Source organism: Bos javanicus, chromosome Y, assembly GCF_032452875.1.
Source record: "Bos javanicus breed banteng chromosome Y, ARS-OSU_banteng_1.0, whole genome shotgun sequence".
NCBI classification, from domain to species: domain Eukaryota; kingdom Metazoa; phylum Chordata; class Mammalia; order Artiodactyla; family Bovidae; genus Bos; species Bos javanicus.
In genome coordinates this window covers 6,231,618-6,248,652 of record NC_083898.1, presented here as the reverse complement: position 1 = coordinate 6,248,652, position 17,035 = coordinate 6,231,618, and the positions used below count along the sequence as shown (strand labels likewise).

Here is a 17,035-nt window from a genome sequence, read left to right as displayed (position 1 = left end):
ATAAAGGAAACAGCCAGAAAAATAAAAGATAAAATTGAACAATAATAGAGTTACTTCCGAAGTAATGTGCTACATGGCAATACATAGCAGAAAATTTCATTAAGAGAAGTAGAAACAAGAGCTGAGAAAAAGATGTGCATACTTTTTAACTTTTATGCTAGTTTTTACTGGAAAAATTGGTGTTTCACTAAGAAATGAAAATAATTCTATCATATATCACAGTAAGAAAAAAAATAATAGAGTAGGTATAAAAAGCCAAACTAACACTTTTAGAAAGTTATGTAACACTTTAATTTCAAGATAAAAATTCCTAACACAAAGTACTAAAAGTTTACAATACATACAGAACTAATGAAAAATCACAAATGGAAAGTTTTCTCTAACACAAAAACATCAAATAAAAACAAGCAACATACAAGAAGATAACCCCTTTAAGTCAAGACAGTTTCAAGGACTTTTTTCCACTTTTAGATGATTTAAAATTCATAGTTACTAAACACTAAACAAATTATGCCTTTATATTCAGCATACACAGCAAAGCCTGGGATACAGAGTTCTATATCAACATACAGAAGAAGAATACTTCGTTGTGCAGGTTTTTTAACACTGTTTCTAAAGCAACTTGATATTCTTTATTACTAAAAACCAGTTTAATGGCTAGGGTCAACAGAAAGGTACAACATTTCTTACATCAGGAGCATTTTCAACAGGGAATTTTACATTTCTGGGTTAACTGCCATTTTCAAATTAAGCCAACTACAGGAACCTTCAGGTCAAACTGATTTTAAAAACAGTAACTCATTACACATAAACTGTAGAGAAATTTAGTTATAGTTGAAATTTACTTTTTATTCTCTGTACTACAGACAACAAATTCATTTTTGTCGAATGAACACTTTAACAGGATAGGCCTTTAACTTTGGTTATAATTTTCAGAGTTTACTCTTTAACATGCTCAAAAACAGAATCTTTATAGCAATGTTTGGGAGAAATTATTTTCTAGGTTGCCATTCTCATATACTCACGAATGTTGTCACTATTATAACAAGATATCCTGTCAAGGATCTTTCTGTTGCTCAAAGTTTCCAGGGTAGGTAATACAGACACTATCATAATGGATTCATAGGAAATAATTAGAAATTATGCTAGGAAGTTTATATTCTTATTCAGTCCTCACAAATACTACAGCACAACTAAATGAAAGTTATGCTTTCATAATGTCTAGCATCAAAATAGCAGTTTGAGATCAGGTTGCAATTTCAGAAGTTACCAATCTAACTACTTAAAAAATATCCTGTTCTTTCTCAGCTTTGTACTAGGATCAGTAACTTACTGCTTACTTTGTTCCTGCTTACCTGGACAGTGTTGCCTTGAACTTCATGTAAATATCAATGTCACTTTCATGCACTATCCTTTGTCTTGAAAATGTATTCAACTATGCCTTTGACTTCTAACATTTGGAACAATCCTAAGAAATTTCTTAATCTGTCTTCTGAGTTTGCCTCAAATATTGTTAATTGAACCTTTAAAAAGTAAATTTCCCCTAATTTGCTGTTACTTTAAAAGGAAATTGCAAATCTCTCCACTAATTTTGCCAATTCCATTTGTCCTGCAGCTCTTATACTTGTTTCTTAATAAAAAGTTGATGTATTATTATTGATACCTAAATCTACCTATAAAAACCCTTAACTTTCCTTATAGATAAGCCTATACTTTTGGGTTAGATCAAGTACTCCAAAATGAAGTTAAAATCATCATTACTTAAAACACTGCCTTTCCAACAAATCTAGAACTATTTACTTTCATTAAGATACATACTCAGAATACTTAACTAGTTCAATCTCAACTTAGGTACAAATTGTTTTCTTTTTAATCATGGCACTTTTGTCATTAGCCACTTGAATGGCTAAGAAAATTGATACTTAACTTTAGACTTAAACATTTTAGTCATATATCTAAATTTTCTTCTGATTTATACTATTGTTTTAAAAAGTTGGACACATCATTTCAGTAAAGACGCAAACATCACTTTCAGGTTTTTTAGAGACTTGTCAAACCTTTTATACACTGCTTTCAAAAATAGCATGTAATATTTGTTAACCTAAATAGAAAGCAGGTACAGCTTGCAATGGAGAAATACCGTATTGCTTAATTCTGAATGCATTCATGTGCAAAGACACAAAGGGAAACTTTAAGCAAACAGCACAATTCACCCTCCAAACAAGTGTTTTTATGCTTGTTTAACGCACCAGTAAAATAAACAGTGGCATTTCGCAAAACACACTCTGAAAATTTAGACATTAAATTAAAAATTTTTAACTTCTATTTTTCAATTAGCAGACAACTATGAAATTACTTTGAGTAACTCTATTTTTCAACTTATCTGAATGATTCTATTTTTCAATTTATCTGAAAATTCATGGAGGGTAAAGTTTACAGCTCTTCCCTCCAAAGCCAATGCTTTTTTCTTCAGCAGTACTCAAGTATGAATTAAAACAGAAACTCACACAAAATTTTCCCATGCCAAGAAAACATGGTATGTGAGTATTATTTTTAGTATCTGTTTCGGCCTACTCTTTCAGATCGGTTTCCCCCATGACCTCCCCTGGAAGCCTCATAACCTGAGCTACTGTATGACTCATGAGGAGCAGGGTACACCCTATCCTTGGAGGATGGAAATCCTTGTTCTTGTCTTCCACCACGGTCACGACCACTTAAGTATGTATCACTTCGGCTGCATGAGTAACTTTTCTGCCCTCCTCCATTTCTATCTCTTGTACTGCTATAATCGTCATAGTGACGACCTCTGCCGTAACTCAGAGGTGGACCTCTTCCTGATACAGCACCGTGGGAGCCCCCTGTGAAATTAATAATTGATAAAATTATAAAATTTTCCCATTACTACTATAACATGACTATAAAGTACTAAATCTTTCAAAGGCTAGCCTTTATCTGCCTCTGTGGTGAAGATATGAATTAGTAGCCATGGTGAAGGGGCTTTCACATTTATTTAAAAAGAGCAGTATTTTTTAGCTCCAGTGGTTGAGAAGGCAATGGCAACCCACTCCAGTGTTCTTGCCTGGAGAATCCCAGGGACAGGGGAGCCTGGTGGGCTGCCATCTATGGGGTTGCACAGAGTCGGACATGACTGAAATGACTTAGCAGCAGTTTAAAGTAAATATTAATTTTTTGGAAAAGACTAAAATTTTGAACTTCATAATGTTCCTATGCTTCATACTCTTAATAGCACTTTTGTTTTTAAAAATGTTACAGTAATTTTTGTGATTAAAAAATGTAAGCTGCCAAATTACCCTTCATATCATTTTAAATGACTGATCAAAACTAATTCAAACCAATCAATTAGGTAGAAATTACTTTTTTTTCCCCCTGAGAAATTAGAAGTAAACTTGAGTAAATGATGTAGATCTAGCATGTCAATTCTAATTCTGTCCTTTCTGAGTTGTAACTGTACTCTTACCATAACTCCTATATGAATCCCTGTAAGAGCCTCCACTTCGATGTTCAGAATAATCTCTATCACGGCTTCCACCATAGCCATCATGATCACTAAATTTAAGAGAATTAATGTTAAAGAAAAAATTTCCGTAAGTTATTTGATTAGAAACAGAATTGTTTATAGTACCTATGTCCTCTAGAGGAATGATCATCCCAAGAACTTGAATGGCCATAATCATGGTATGCATAGTCTCTAGATGGTGGAGCATAATTCTTGGTGTCTCGCGAACTTGGATCTCTGCCTGAGTAACTTAAAACAAACAAACAAAAATAAATGAAAAGAATTCATACTGAATTCATACAGACAAAAAAAGTTTTAAATTCAAAGGATCTCAATATACTTTTCTTCAAGGAAGATATATAATGATGAACAAGAATGTAAAACACTGCTTAACATCATTATTTTTTTAGGAAGAAAAAAAGTTTTTCAATCTGAATGAGACACCTACTCTGCACCTAGTAGACAGGCTAACCCTAATATAAAGCATCAGGTGTTGGTGAGCATGCAGAAATCCTGTGTGTGCACAGTAAATAGAAAGCTGTGTCAGACTCTTAGTGACCTTGTGGACTGTAGCCCACCAGGCCCCTCTATTGATGGGATTTTTCAAGCAAGAATATGGAGTAAATTGCTGTTTTCTCATCCAGGGTATCTTCCCCACCTTGGGATTGAATCTGAGTCTCTTGCATTGGCAGGTGGGCTCTTAGCACTGCACCACCAGTGCAGTTATGGAGAAGATGAATGGTTCCTTAAAATACTGAAAATACTGTATGACCCAGGAATTCCAATTCAGAGTTTACACTCTGAATTGAAAGCAGGTACTCCAATGTTTGTACGCTTTAACCATAAAGATGGATAAACAAACAATGTTAACTATACATATAATGGTAGTTTAACCCCCACTCAAAAACTGAAGTACTGATTCATGCTTCAGCAAGGATTATCTTTGAAAACACTCACACTAATGGAAAAGCCACATATTAAAGGTCACATATTGTTAAGGCTTCCATGTGGCTCAGTTGGTAAAGCATCTGACTGCAATATGGAAGACCAGGGTCCAATCCCTCAGGAAGATCCTCTGGAGAATGGAATGGCTACCCACTACAGTATTCTGGCCTGGAGAACTCCATGGACAGTGGGGCCTGGCAGGCTACAGTGAACGTATGATATATTCAGGATTAGGTAAATTTACAGACACATGACGTAGGTGGGTGTCTCCTAGGGACACGGGGGGATAAAAATGGGAGCAACTGCTTATAGATTTTGTTTTGGGGTGATGAAATGTTTTGGAACTGAACAGAGATAGCGGTTGCAGAATTCTGAGTAGTTTAAATGCCACTGAACTGTTCACTTTTAAAATTTTGTTAGATACATTTTACCTCAACAAAATTAACTATGACTTAAAAATTCATGTATTTTATTTTTCTTTACCTGTCTTTAGTAGCATAACCATAATCTCTTGGTGACACATAGTTATCTCTCCGAGAAGACACTGGCTGTCTACGAGGACCTCCTCTGTAATTTTCTCTCCGCAATACTGGACCTTTAATTTAAAAATGCTCACATAAGTATCTCAGAATTGAGAGTAATATTTCAAAGAAAAATTCGAAAGACTGGTGTGTCTCCTCTCTCCAAAACAATTGAAAAAAAATACTTATAAAATCCGATTCATGCACATTTAGCTTGCTTTATAAATGTAATTTCTGAACATTTTATTTCCTGACATCTTCTGCTCCCTGTACATTTTGGATAATCTTTAAATTACAAGTAATAGAATCTCTCAAACTTTGAGTAAAGTCTAATTATTTTTTTGAAACTATTTTCACAGGTTCAATCACAAAGTAGTTGATTTTTTCCTAATGTTGATAAATTTAACATAAACTGCAACCTGAATTACTGACCTTTCCAAATGATAGTACTATTGAGTTCAACTACTTATTAGCAATAAAGGGCTCATTTGAAAAATGCTACCTCTTCCAAAACAGGAAAACTATTTACTGTAAATAATACTCACTTCTTGTGCTAATTCTTACTAATTCCTGGTGGTCAGACTTCTCTTGTTTTGTTTGCTCACTAGGCTAATAATCTAATGAAACTTTAGGTGTCTAAGCTTCTTTTGTATTTTGAAATCAATACCATAATACACTTAGCTTCATTAATATTCTATACATAAAAATGACAATTTGATAATGATTCAAAGTTTTTAGCTGTATCAAGAGCAAACAATGTAAAAATATGTTAAGAATCCAAACTACAGTTAATATGACAAGTTTCAGTTACTGTTTATAATTACATGAACCAGGTAGCCAATATAACATAGCTAAACTACTCTACATTCCAAATCGCTGACTCATAGGATATTAGTTTTCATGAAAATACTTGATCTTGAAACCACGTGAAAAATCCTACTAAGCAGCAAATGTTAGCAACTTCAAAAAAAAAAAAAAAAAAAAACCCAAGGAATTCTCTAGCAAGCATAGATTTAAAAGAAATGTCTTCCCCACTTCTATGTTAATCACCTACCACACATCTATAATTAGATGCTAAAGAATTATTTTTCATCCACAAATCAGCTAGTGATCAACAAACATGTGCATGTAATTCTCTTTTCATTTTGCTTCTTAAAGTTAAGGATTGATTTTTAAATAGCTCACGTTTACTAACTACTCAGAAACAATAGTCTCTGTATTATATAACGTTTACCTCGTCCTCTCATTCCACTACTGCTTCGCCCTTGAACAGAAGGAGCAGATCTTTTAGGAGAAGGACCTTGAGACGGTCCTTTTTTAACTGGATAGGGTCCTCTTGAAGAGCTCGTGTTGAGACTACATCCATTATCACCTGTATTTCAATGCAATTTTTTAGGTAGAGTAAACATTCTTAAAGTTTAAGTTTTGCTTACTGTTTATAGATCTTTAATAAAGAACTACCATTGCCTTCAGCATTTGTATTTGTCTAAACCAATAAAACTATTTCCTCATGTGATACATCAGTTAGTACAATTCAGTCAGTTTGAAAAATTTATGAAATGATTAAAGAACCACTGCTGTGATAGTAGTCTGAAGAGAATAGAGGAGGTGGAGAAAAACCAGGATAAAATAAAATTTTAAACACACTGGGAGGAAAATAATTCATACAATTCTGGTGTCAAAAAAGCTTTTAAAAATGTAACACAATAGGTGTTATGTCAAAACAATAAAAAAAATATGCACCTAAAAATATAAAAAACTCCTTTTATAGGAAAAAATGCAACCTCTCCAACAACCTTGGATCATTTAGTAACCTAGTACGTATTTACTTGGAGTAAAAACAAAAAACCCTGCTTTTAAGTGAATCCACACAGATCTGCTTTGTTCAAGGATCAACCTTTACTGTTAATTTTTCAAGGAAAAGGCTATGTTCTGTTCAACTCTAATAGTATTTAAGAATGCATGGTAAGTAATGAAATCTTTTTATCTAACTAGAAAAATGTTTACAGATATATTCCAGTTACACTTGGGAGAGTACACTTTGCAGAATATGAGCTAGTAAACTTTTCTCATCTCCTGAGAAAATAACAGAACTGTGTGATCTTATAATGAACACACCCTGTAACAGAACTTTTAAAAATATTTTCTAAAAAATCACACATCTGGTTGTCAAAAACAGAAGTGAAATGTTTTATTTTTCAAGATTGGTTATTGTTAGTAGAGGAGACAAAGTTTGTTAGATATATGGAAGTTTATGAACGGAAAGTGCCTCCCTTCTTTCTTACCAAGTAAAAACTTCTTTGAAAATATTTCATAATACCATTTGCAGTAACTCACTGTTCTCTAACACACACAAACATGCATATGTATGTACATATATGTAATTATACATACAAAACAGAGGCTTTTACATCTGTATCAAAGACAACTTTTCCAAAATGCGAATTTTATTACAACAGAACCCAGGAACAAAAGCACCATATCAAAATGACAGTGGAGAATTGCATAGAGTTGTCTGCACATACATGCTCAAGACAAATACTACAAGGTCAGTCCAAAAATACACAATGTTCACCCCTGAACTGTGTTATCTGTTATGTAATCTTCAAAGTTCTCCAGTACTTTTTACAATACAGTAGGACTACTCTGAGAGTATATAAATGTCTTTTTAATAGTTTAAATAAAGTTATTTGCCAAAATTGGAAAATTCTAATGTATGATCAACAGCAATGAATTGTGTAGAAAAACTGTTAAAGAGGCATCAATAACAATGGTAAAAAAAAAGAATAAAATTTAAGCCATTTCCCTGTAAGATGATGAACTTTTTTTGCACATAAGTAATTTTATAACTACAACAATTCTTTACAACTTAGAAATAATTCTGATTATCAATAATGGTAATTTTCTCATTTAATATATTCTTGTAGATTATTCTTCTCATTAACAATGCAATAGAAATTGAGATTTACTAGATGTTCAAACTTAACAGTTTTTCAGTGCTATGGCGTCCTTGTATTTTAATACATTACCAAAGTTTCCTCCATGAGACATACGCCCTCTTGCTCCACCAGATCCTCCTCTTTCCCATCTCAGATTTCTTGGATGGCCCCTGTTTCTTGCAGGGGGTTGCAGTTTCTGTCTACCACCACTTTCAAAAGATGGTTTATTGGCTTGTTCTACTTTAATTGTTTTTCCATCCAAAAACTATAAGATTAAGTACAACATCAGTAATGTTACATAAATTTTAACTTATTATTGCAATGAATTAAATCAGTATTTTTCCCCAAAGCAAACGTTTTTTTCCTGAAATGACTGTGCTCTTCAATATGATGAACATGACTTAATTGGCAATTGCCTTTCCTAAGTCATCCAACACAAAGCGTATGTATTTCCTATTAGAACTTCCTGAACGGTTCTCTGGTATTAAATGATGAGTATCTCTCCTTTACCATGAAAAAGCACACATTTTTATTTTCTATAACATGCTTCATTTTAGTAAATTTTCCATTTAAAATTTCAGTTTCCCAAGGGTATGTAAAAGTATGCCTATTACTTATTCAAAATAATTGTTCCTATCATAATTATATTTTAGCATTTGTTCTATTAGACACAAACATAAATTTTCTCAATATAACTGCTGCTCTGTATTTACTCTAGTTCTAATAATTTTCTTCATTTTTCTTTTTTTAAAAATAGAACCTTTATTTGGCCATTAACATTTCTTGCCTTATACAACTGTTTTATTTTCTGTTCCCAGGGGGTTACTGACCGTAATGCTACTTCGTATTTTTCAGAAATGCTTAAATTTAATCTTCCAATATCTGCCTTAATATTTTACAGAGACCAAAAGGAGTTTTGAAAACCTAATAGGAATCATACTATATAGACTCTTGTTATTTCACATTATTTTTGGAAAACAATTTTAAATCCTAAATTTCCACCAGGACTTCTGGCTGAAATGGCCTCTAGATCAATATAATCATCCTCAAAAGCCATTTTCCCCTCATCTTAGGGTCTCATTTTCTATATCTTGGTTCAAAATATTTTCCACAAATTCATGCAGTGTCTCTTTCCCAACTCAGGATTTAGCAAATATTCCTAGATATACTGAAAAAAATAGTATTCACCACCCGATGAGCTCCACCAAAATTACTACTTTATTTTCCTTAACATTTCTGCGTGTAAAATTAATGTTTCTATTTGTACGTTTTTTCCCTTCACTCAGAACGCCAGTGCTTAAGAAAATAAATATTTTGTCTCATCCACAACCATTAATCAGCTAACTAAATTCAATCAATGCCTCGCAATATAACACCTATTGAATAAAAATTACTCAAGTGTAATTTCAGATTACATGTTCCAGTGCTTGACAACTAGAACAAATAAAAAAAAAAAAAAAAAGAGGAATTAGTTACCATCAAGTATTCTCAAGGAAAATTTATCTCTGTGACCCAAAGCTGAGTCAAACTTAACTTTTAGGTACTACCATATCTGAAAAATTAAAGGACAAGGGTCAACATGTGTCACATGTGTGAAATATACTAGAACCGTAACTGTAGATAATAGGGAATTAATGTATTTGCACTAAGGGAATGTAGAAGTTCCAGAGATAATTTAACAACAGGATATCATGAGTACAAAAGCCTATTACCCACAATATAAAATGGGGGAGATACAGACTTCCTTTTTATTTAATGTAACAATCCACAGACGGGGCACATCCTGGAGCAAACACAGTGCTCCATAGCTAGCTAAAGAAATGGGATGGGGAGGGAAGTGGGAGGGAGATAACATTTGTATGCTTATGGCTAATTCATGCTGATACACGGCAGAAACCAACACAATACTGTAAAGCAATTCTCCAATTTTTTAAAAAAGTTCAGCTTCTACGGGACAAATTTTTATTCCTAACACTGATACACTGAAGAGTGACTTAAATAGAAAATGCCAAGACTTAAAATACAGTATGAAATACGGGGAGAGTGCTGAAGGTTAAAACCTATTTGTATTTACACCTGAATGTTAATAGAAGACAGATTTAATCTGTTTTGTTAATGCTGGTATTAACTTCAATCTCTTCCCAACCAGAGGAACTAGTATTTATGTGACAAAAAGGAGTGAAGCCTTACAAAGCATTATACTACTGTAACAATAAAGAAATCTATGCTGCTGCTGCTAAGTCACTTCAGTCGTGTCCGACTCTGTGCGACCCCATAGACGGCAGCCCACCAGGCTCCCCTGTCCCTGGGGTTCTCCAGGCAAGAACGCTGGAGTGGGTTGCCATTTCCTTCTCCAGCGCATGAAAGTGAAAAGTGCAAGTGAAGTCACTCAGTCGTGTCAAACTCTGCAACCCCATGGACTGCAGCCCACCAGGCTCCTCCGCCCATGGGATTTTCCAGGCAAGAGTACTGGAGTGGGGTGCCATTGCCTTCTCCAAAAGAAATCTATAAATAGTATTAAATGAAGAACATACATTATTAAGACTTACCTTTCCATTCATTTCTTTGGCAGCATCCTTTGCATCTGCGGGGCTCTCAAAAGTAATGAAAGCAAAGCCTCTCGACTTGTTTGTGTTCCGATCCTTTATCAAGAGAACTGTAATACACGTAAATCTTTTAAATTTAAAATGTCACATAAAATTGAACTTTACTATTTTCAAAATTATCACTCCTTTGACAATTTCTCATAAGACCCTTTAACATACTTGAATGTTACCAACATAGTACAAACTTTTGAAAGTTACTTAAAAACAAAAATCTATATATCGTTTTATACATGATATAAAAATATCACATAATTTGATTTTTATATATTATTCCTAGTATTCTAAAAATGAACAGTAAATCTCAATAATTCTACTATTACCATGTCTTATTCTCTTTCACATCCCAGGACCACTAGTACATTTTAAAGGCACTGTTTTCTTCCCTTTTCAGTAAGAGGAGACCCTTTCACTGACTGCCAAGTACTTGCCCAATTAAAAAAACAAAAACCTGAAACTACTCATAGTTGTCCATGGATATATATCAAGTAGACATTTGCTTTAAAGAGTTACGTATGTTGATTCTAGAGTTCGAGTCAGTTCAGTCGCTCAGTCATATCCGATTCTAGAGTTACCTGCCACAATGTGACCATATTTCCCAAATTCAGCTTCAAGAGACTCCTCCGTTGTTTCAGCACTGAGGCCTCCTATTAACAGTTTTCCAGGCCGATCTGCTTCCATCATTTTACTGTTAGGTGGCAAAAAATATACCAAAGAACAAATTATGAGCCAAAATGTTCCAATATCATTTAAAAAGAACTGAACTTTTAAAAATGTTTACTTAAAATACAAGGAAGCTTGTAACGCAAAAAGGAAAACAAGCCCTGACCTAATGAATGCTGTTTTTTTACAGATAACAAAAACCTGTAAGTTTAAATTACATTAGAAGGCTGCTGGAAAACTGTTTTGAGCTGCAGTGTTTAAAGAATTCACTCATTAAAACCTAAATACAGTATCTAAGTTTTATAAAATGTACATAAAATACACTAAACACATTTTCAAATTTCCCCATTTTCTCACGTTTATATTGATTACACAACAAATAATCTGTAAAATACACTTAAATTTAAAAACTTCTACAATACTAAGTCATAAAAGCCACAAGAGAATAAAATACTTTGCTGAGGAAAATTTAACCTGTGGTTACTTATTTTGGTAAACTAAGAATCATAGCTCCAGACAAAATAATGTTAACTTTTATGAACATTAAAATTTGACCATTTTTGTTAAGTTAATCAACAGTTCAACATTTGAAAACTTTAGTTTTAAGTCATATAAGTAAAATGGTTCGGTATACTGGTTAAGTTTTTCAACTACTGTCACTATCTCAGAGAAAAACTGTTTAAAAAAAAAAAGAGTGCACGTGAAACAAAATGGAGCCTGGGCTGTTACATCCAGATGCGCAATTAGCAGACTCAAGGCAAGGGAGAAAATCTGAGTTATACACCAAAGCAATATCCCATGACTAGTAGCCAGAAGCCAAGAGAGAAAAGCTGGATTAGGCACCAAAGCAACAGCCCCCACAACTAGCAGCCCCAAGCCAAGGGAGAAAAGCCAGGTTAAACACCAAAGCAATAGTCCGGTGCCCTAGCAGCCCCAAGGCAAGGAGGGGAAAAAAAAAAAAAAAAAAAAAGCCAAATTACACACTAGAGTAACATTCAGCCCAACTAGCAGCCCCAAGTGGAGGGAGAAAAGTCGCGTTACCCACCAAAGCAGCATTCCGCACAACTAGCAGCCCCAAGCCAACGGAGAAAAGGCGAATTACACACCAGAGCAACATTCTGCACGACTAAGCCCCCGCAACTAGCAGCCCCAAGCCAAGGGAGAAAAGCCGGTTTACACACCAAAGCAACAGTCCGGTAAACTAGCAGCCCCAAGGCAAGGGAAACAAACAAACAAACAAACAAAAAAGCCAAATTACACACTAGAGCAACATTCAGCCCAACTAGCAGCCCCAAGTGGAGGGAGAAAAGCCGCGTTACCCACCAAAGTAGCATTCCGCACAACTAGCAGCCCCAAGCCAACGGAAAAAAGCCAAACTACACACCAGAGCAACATTCTGCACAACTAGAAGACCCTAGCGGAGGGAGAAATTTCGCATTACACACCAAAGAAGCATTCCGCGCCTCTAACAGGCACCAGCCAACGGGGGAAAAAATGCATTACACACCAAAGCAACATTCTGCATGACCAGCGGTCCCAACTGGAGAAAGAAATGGCAACCCACTCCAGTATTCGTGCCTGGAGAATCCCAGGGACGGGGGAGCCTGGTGGGCTGCGGTCTATAGGGTCGCACAGAGTCAGAGACGACTGAAGCAGCGGCCCCAAGTGGACAGCAAAAAAGCCGCATTACACACCAAAGCCACATTTTGCGAGAAACCAACGCAACATTCCACATGACTAGCAGCCCCAAACCAACGGAAAAAAGCCGAACTGCACACCAAGGCAACACTGCACACGACTAGCAGCCCCAAACCAACAGGAAAAAAATGAATTACACACCGAAAGCAACCAACATCCCGCCCTAGTAGCCATAAGCTTGTGGAGAAAGATCCAGCCTTATACATCAAAGAAAAGTTACAAAGCAAAAACAGCTTTCTCAGTCCCAGGGTAGGAGTATATGCCCAGTATATCCTCCCACAGCCAACATCCAGACATTTCAAACCCCCTTCTTCATCCCACCCCCGCTCCGCCCCCACCTCGTCCATCCCATCCCCAAGCCCTCCATTCAGACAAAAGAACCCTCAAACTTCACTGGCTTTCCATTGCTACTTCAGGCACTGATTCTCCAAGGAATAAAAATTAAAGGTATTTTTCAAGAAATAAACTAATAAGACTTTTCAGGATAATGTACACACACACACACACATATATATACATACACTCAGCTATTAGGTCTTACGGGAAAAAACCTGACAGGAAAAATCAGTCTGAGTTACCATTTTTCTCCAGTAAAAACTGACACTATACCTATAAACATGTTCTCATAAGGTATAAATCTGTTTTTTGATCTTAAAATGCCCAATTCTTTACCTTTTTTTGTCTCGTTCTTCCGAACACACACCACCAAAGCCCCTGAGTCGACCGCTAGCTAAACTAATTTTGAACGCAGCCCTGCCTCTTCCGTCAAGCGCATAAGGAACCGGATGTACGGCACGAGGAGACGAGCGTAAGGAACCTGGATGTATCGCGAGATGAGCCGCAGAGAAAGTAGGGCAGGAAGAAAATACAGAGGTGGAGGAGGGGTAAATGGAGACCTTTGAGGGAAAGTCTAAAAAAAAAACAAAAACAAAAACCAAAAATAAAAAGAGCAAAATATTCTACTAGGTTTACCAGTCGGGTTAACTTAATCACTATAAAATACAAAAGAGAACTTTTACCATCACATGTTTTCATAATTTATTGCCGTCTCATATGTCACCAATATGACCACTCTTGAGTGGCATATTCTTTAATTGTGTGATTTTCCTTTTTCTTAATACAAAAGAAAAGGATAAATAATGAAAATATTTAAACCATTTAGGAGTTAAAAGCCTTAGTGTCTTTGAAGTAAACATATTTGGAATTTTCTCATTAAGCAAATAAAGGTAATGTTTTTCACTAAAAATCCCAAAAGTAACAAAATGAAGAGATCCACTAAGGACACACTCTGCAATTTCTGTCACCTCAGCTAATGCATGTCTATACCTGAAAGAACTCTGCTGACAGATTATTTTTCCCTATATAAAATTCTTCCTTCTAGGAATTAACATGTAAAATCATATCTAATAGAAGAAAATACACTTAACGAAGAAGAGAACTAAAACTTATTTTCCAAGGGTTTCTTTAGAATTTATCTAGTTTATATAGCCATTATATATATATATATATATATATATATATATATATATATACACACATACATACTTATATACACATAGTCGCTTCAGTCGTGTCTGACTCTCTGCGACTCCATAGACGGCAGCCCACCAGGCTCTGCCATCCCTGGGATTCTCCAGGCAAGAACACTGGAATGGGTTGCCATTTCCTTCTCCAATGCGTGAAAGTGAAAAGTGAAAATTGAAAGGGAAGTCTCTCAGTCGTGTCCGACTGTTAGCGACCCCATGGACTGCAGCCTACCAGGCTCCTCTGTATATGGGATTTTCCAGGCAAGAGTACTGGAGTGGGGTGCCACTGCCTTCTCCAATATGCACATATGTACATAAATATTTATACATATATATTCATACATATATGAAATTTAATATACTTATATACATATATATGTAAGTATATTAAATTTTACTATTCTTATAGAGCAATACTATAGCTCCATTTTCAGTGCTTATGTCTTATTTTAATACTGATGTCTACTAATCTGTATATTTCCCCGTTTACAAAAATACTTAGAATTTCTTAGTAAGCCATTATAAATAAGTAATATAGTGTTGACTGGTTCTTCTAAAGTAGTGGTTGATCTTTCTAATATATCTTCTTTAGGTAAATCCATGGAGAAGGAAATGGCAACCCATTTTGGTATTCTTGCCTTAAGAAGCCTATGGACAGAAGAGCACTGGGGCACTGGCGAGCCCCAGTCCATGGGGTCTCAAAGAGTGGGACAAGACTGAGCAAACATACTGTAGGTAAATGGAGCTTCTGTGATGACTCAGTGGAAAAGAATCTTCCTCCAATACAGAAGACCTGAGTTTGATCCCTGGCTCAGAATGATCCCCTGAAGAAGGAAATGTCAACCCTCTCCAGTATTCTTGCCCAGAGAAGTCCATGGACAGAGGAGCCTGGCAGGTTACAGGCCATGGAGTTGCAAAGAGTCAGAGACAACTAAGCAGTCAAGAACATGTAGGTGAACAACTCAGCAGTGAAATCATGCACCAAAGGTAAACACACCTTAATATATTTGTATAAGATATAGTTTAGAAAATCGTTTTTAATGTAATGCTTACCAGTCTATTAGTATTAATGTCTTACTACAGAACCATTCTAATAGAATATGTCTATATTACTATATTCTTACTTGAAAGTTTTCCTATGGCTCTATTAGTATTAGTTACCTTTTTTCATTTCACCAGGTAAAATGGGCCCTTTGTTTTCATATCGCTTTTGGAAAGTAAATGCCATTGATGGATTTTACTGATATTGCAGTAACTAATGTTACAAAAATTAAAACACGTAAGCAGTTACAGTCAACTAATAATCAGATGATAATCAGTTCAAATAAAGAATTACTACATTAACCAATGAGAGTACACATTTGAAAAGCATTACTGGAAATAAAGCATTATGATCGCTGCCATGAGAACGTGCTCCAGTGATTTAAAAAATGATTCATACACATGACAGTGATTTGTCACTTTCTGTACACTTATCAGAATAAATCAGCCATTTATTGTGATACAAAAATGTACACTGCAGTGCAGACACAGTGTCCCCTGCCCTGGGAATGCCTGGGTAGGAACTGGTGGCCAGGAGTGGAGTAGCTCAAAGGAGCCAGAGGCCAGTGGTGGATAAGGGTTGCAGCTGGAGCCAGAGCCAAGATAGAGAAGCTACTGAGTCCTTCATGATGAAATATTTGGGGAAACCTCTTTCTCTCCTTTCTGTAGTTGATAGTTTGGACAGTGAAGTGATGGCTGAATGTCACAACCTTTCTGCAGGACCTTGCCAGGGAAATCAGACTCTGTCTTGGGAATTTGTACCGTCTCAAAGTTGGATGCTCAAATTCAACAAAAGAGGGAGGAGTAGCATCAAAAAAGGGCAAGCAGTATCCTGGCTCAGGGGGAAGCCCAGAGCACAGAGAGGAAGCAGGAAAGTGAGCCAAATGTTGTTGGGAGAACTTTCCACTGCTGCACTTGTGATGCTGGAGTTTTCTGATTCAGTCTCCTCTTGTTTTATGGACTTTTCAGTCCTGTGCTTCAGTCAGTAGTGGCCCATATTATTGGTAATCCATCTCTACATGGAGATTTTTGGTCATAGCTGAAGTTCTTCAGCTCAGTGATCTCTCTTTGTGCTCCCCCACTTCATTCTCATCAATGTTGTGAACATGATTTGGTTCCAGGATTTAGCTGACCTGGCATTTGAGAGGTCAAGGAGGGAACCTCACCCATTGGCTAACAGCAGAGTAACTGCTGACATGCTCTTTAGCCTTTCACTGCAGTCTCTCTTCCTCCTCCAGGGTATGTTTGTCAGCCTCTTTACCATTCATTTTGGCCAGTTGCTTAGTCTCCTGCATACATCCCTTCTCTATTCACTTCCGTACCCATTATGTTGCTTTGAAAATCGTTGGTATTGCTTTGAAAATCATTGGTTCAATAAAGGAACTGGAATGCCCCAGCAATATCAACATAGAAAGAAACTGCCCTTACTACTTTGGATTTGGTTTACCCCTGGATTTCCATTGTAAGATGGCAATGCACTCTCCTGCATTGTGGCTGCCTCTTCTCTATCCTCTTTCTTTTGGTTGCCTTGCTCCACCTGTCAAACTCGCACTGGTCATCTGTTTTGCATAAGCTAATGTAA

At 35.9% G+C, this 17,035-nt stretch overlaps 1 protein-coding gene and 1 pseudogene across 1 annotated transcript; one reads left to right on the top strand and one right to left on the bottom strand.

The window, feature by feature from the left end:
* Positions 1–300: 300 nt before the first annotated feature.
* On the bottom strand, positions 301–11,240 carry LOC133243865 (RNA-binding motif protein, X chromosome-like). The gene is made up of 8 exons (XM_061410591.1): positions 11,101–11,240; positions 10,472–10,578; positions 8,013–8,187; positions 6,218–6,355; positions 4,946–5,057; positions 3,644–3,766; positions 3,479–3,567; positions 301–2,858 (listed from the first exon to the last, which is right to left on the bottom strand). Exons 1-8 carry the CDS (start codon positions 11,207–11,209, stop codon positions 2,554–2,556), a joined length of 1,158 nt encoding a protein of 385 aa, XP_061266575.1. The 5' UTR covers positions 11,210–11,240; the 3' UTR covers positions 301–2,553.
* Positions 11,241–16,082: 4,842 nt separating this feature from the next.
* LOC133243825 (etoposide-induced protein 2.4 homolog) lies at positions 16,083–17,035 on the top strand (annotated as a pseudogene).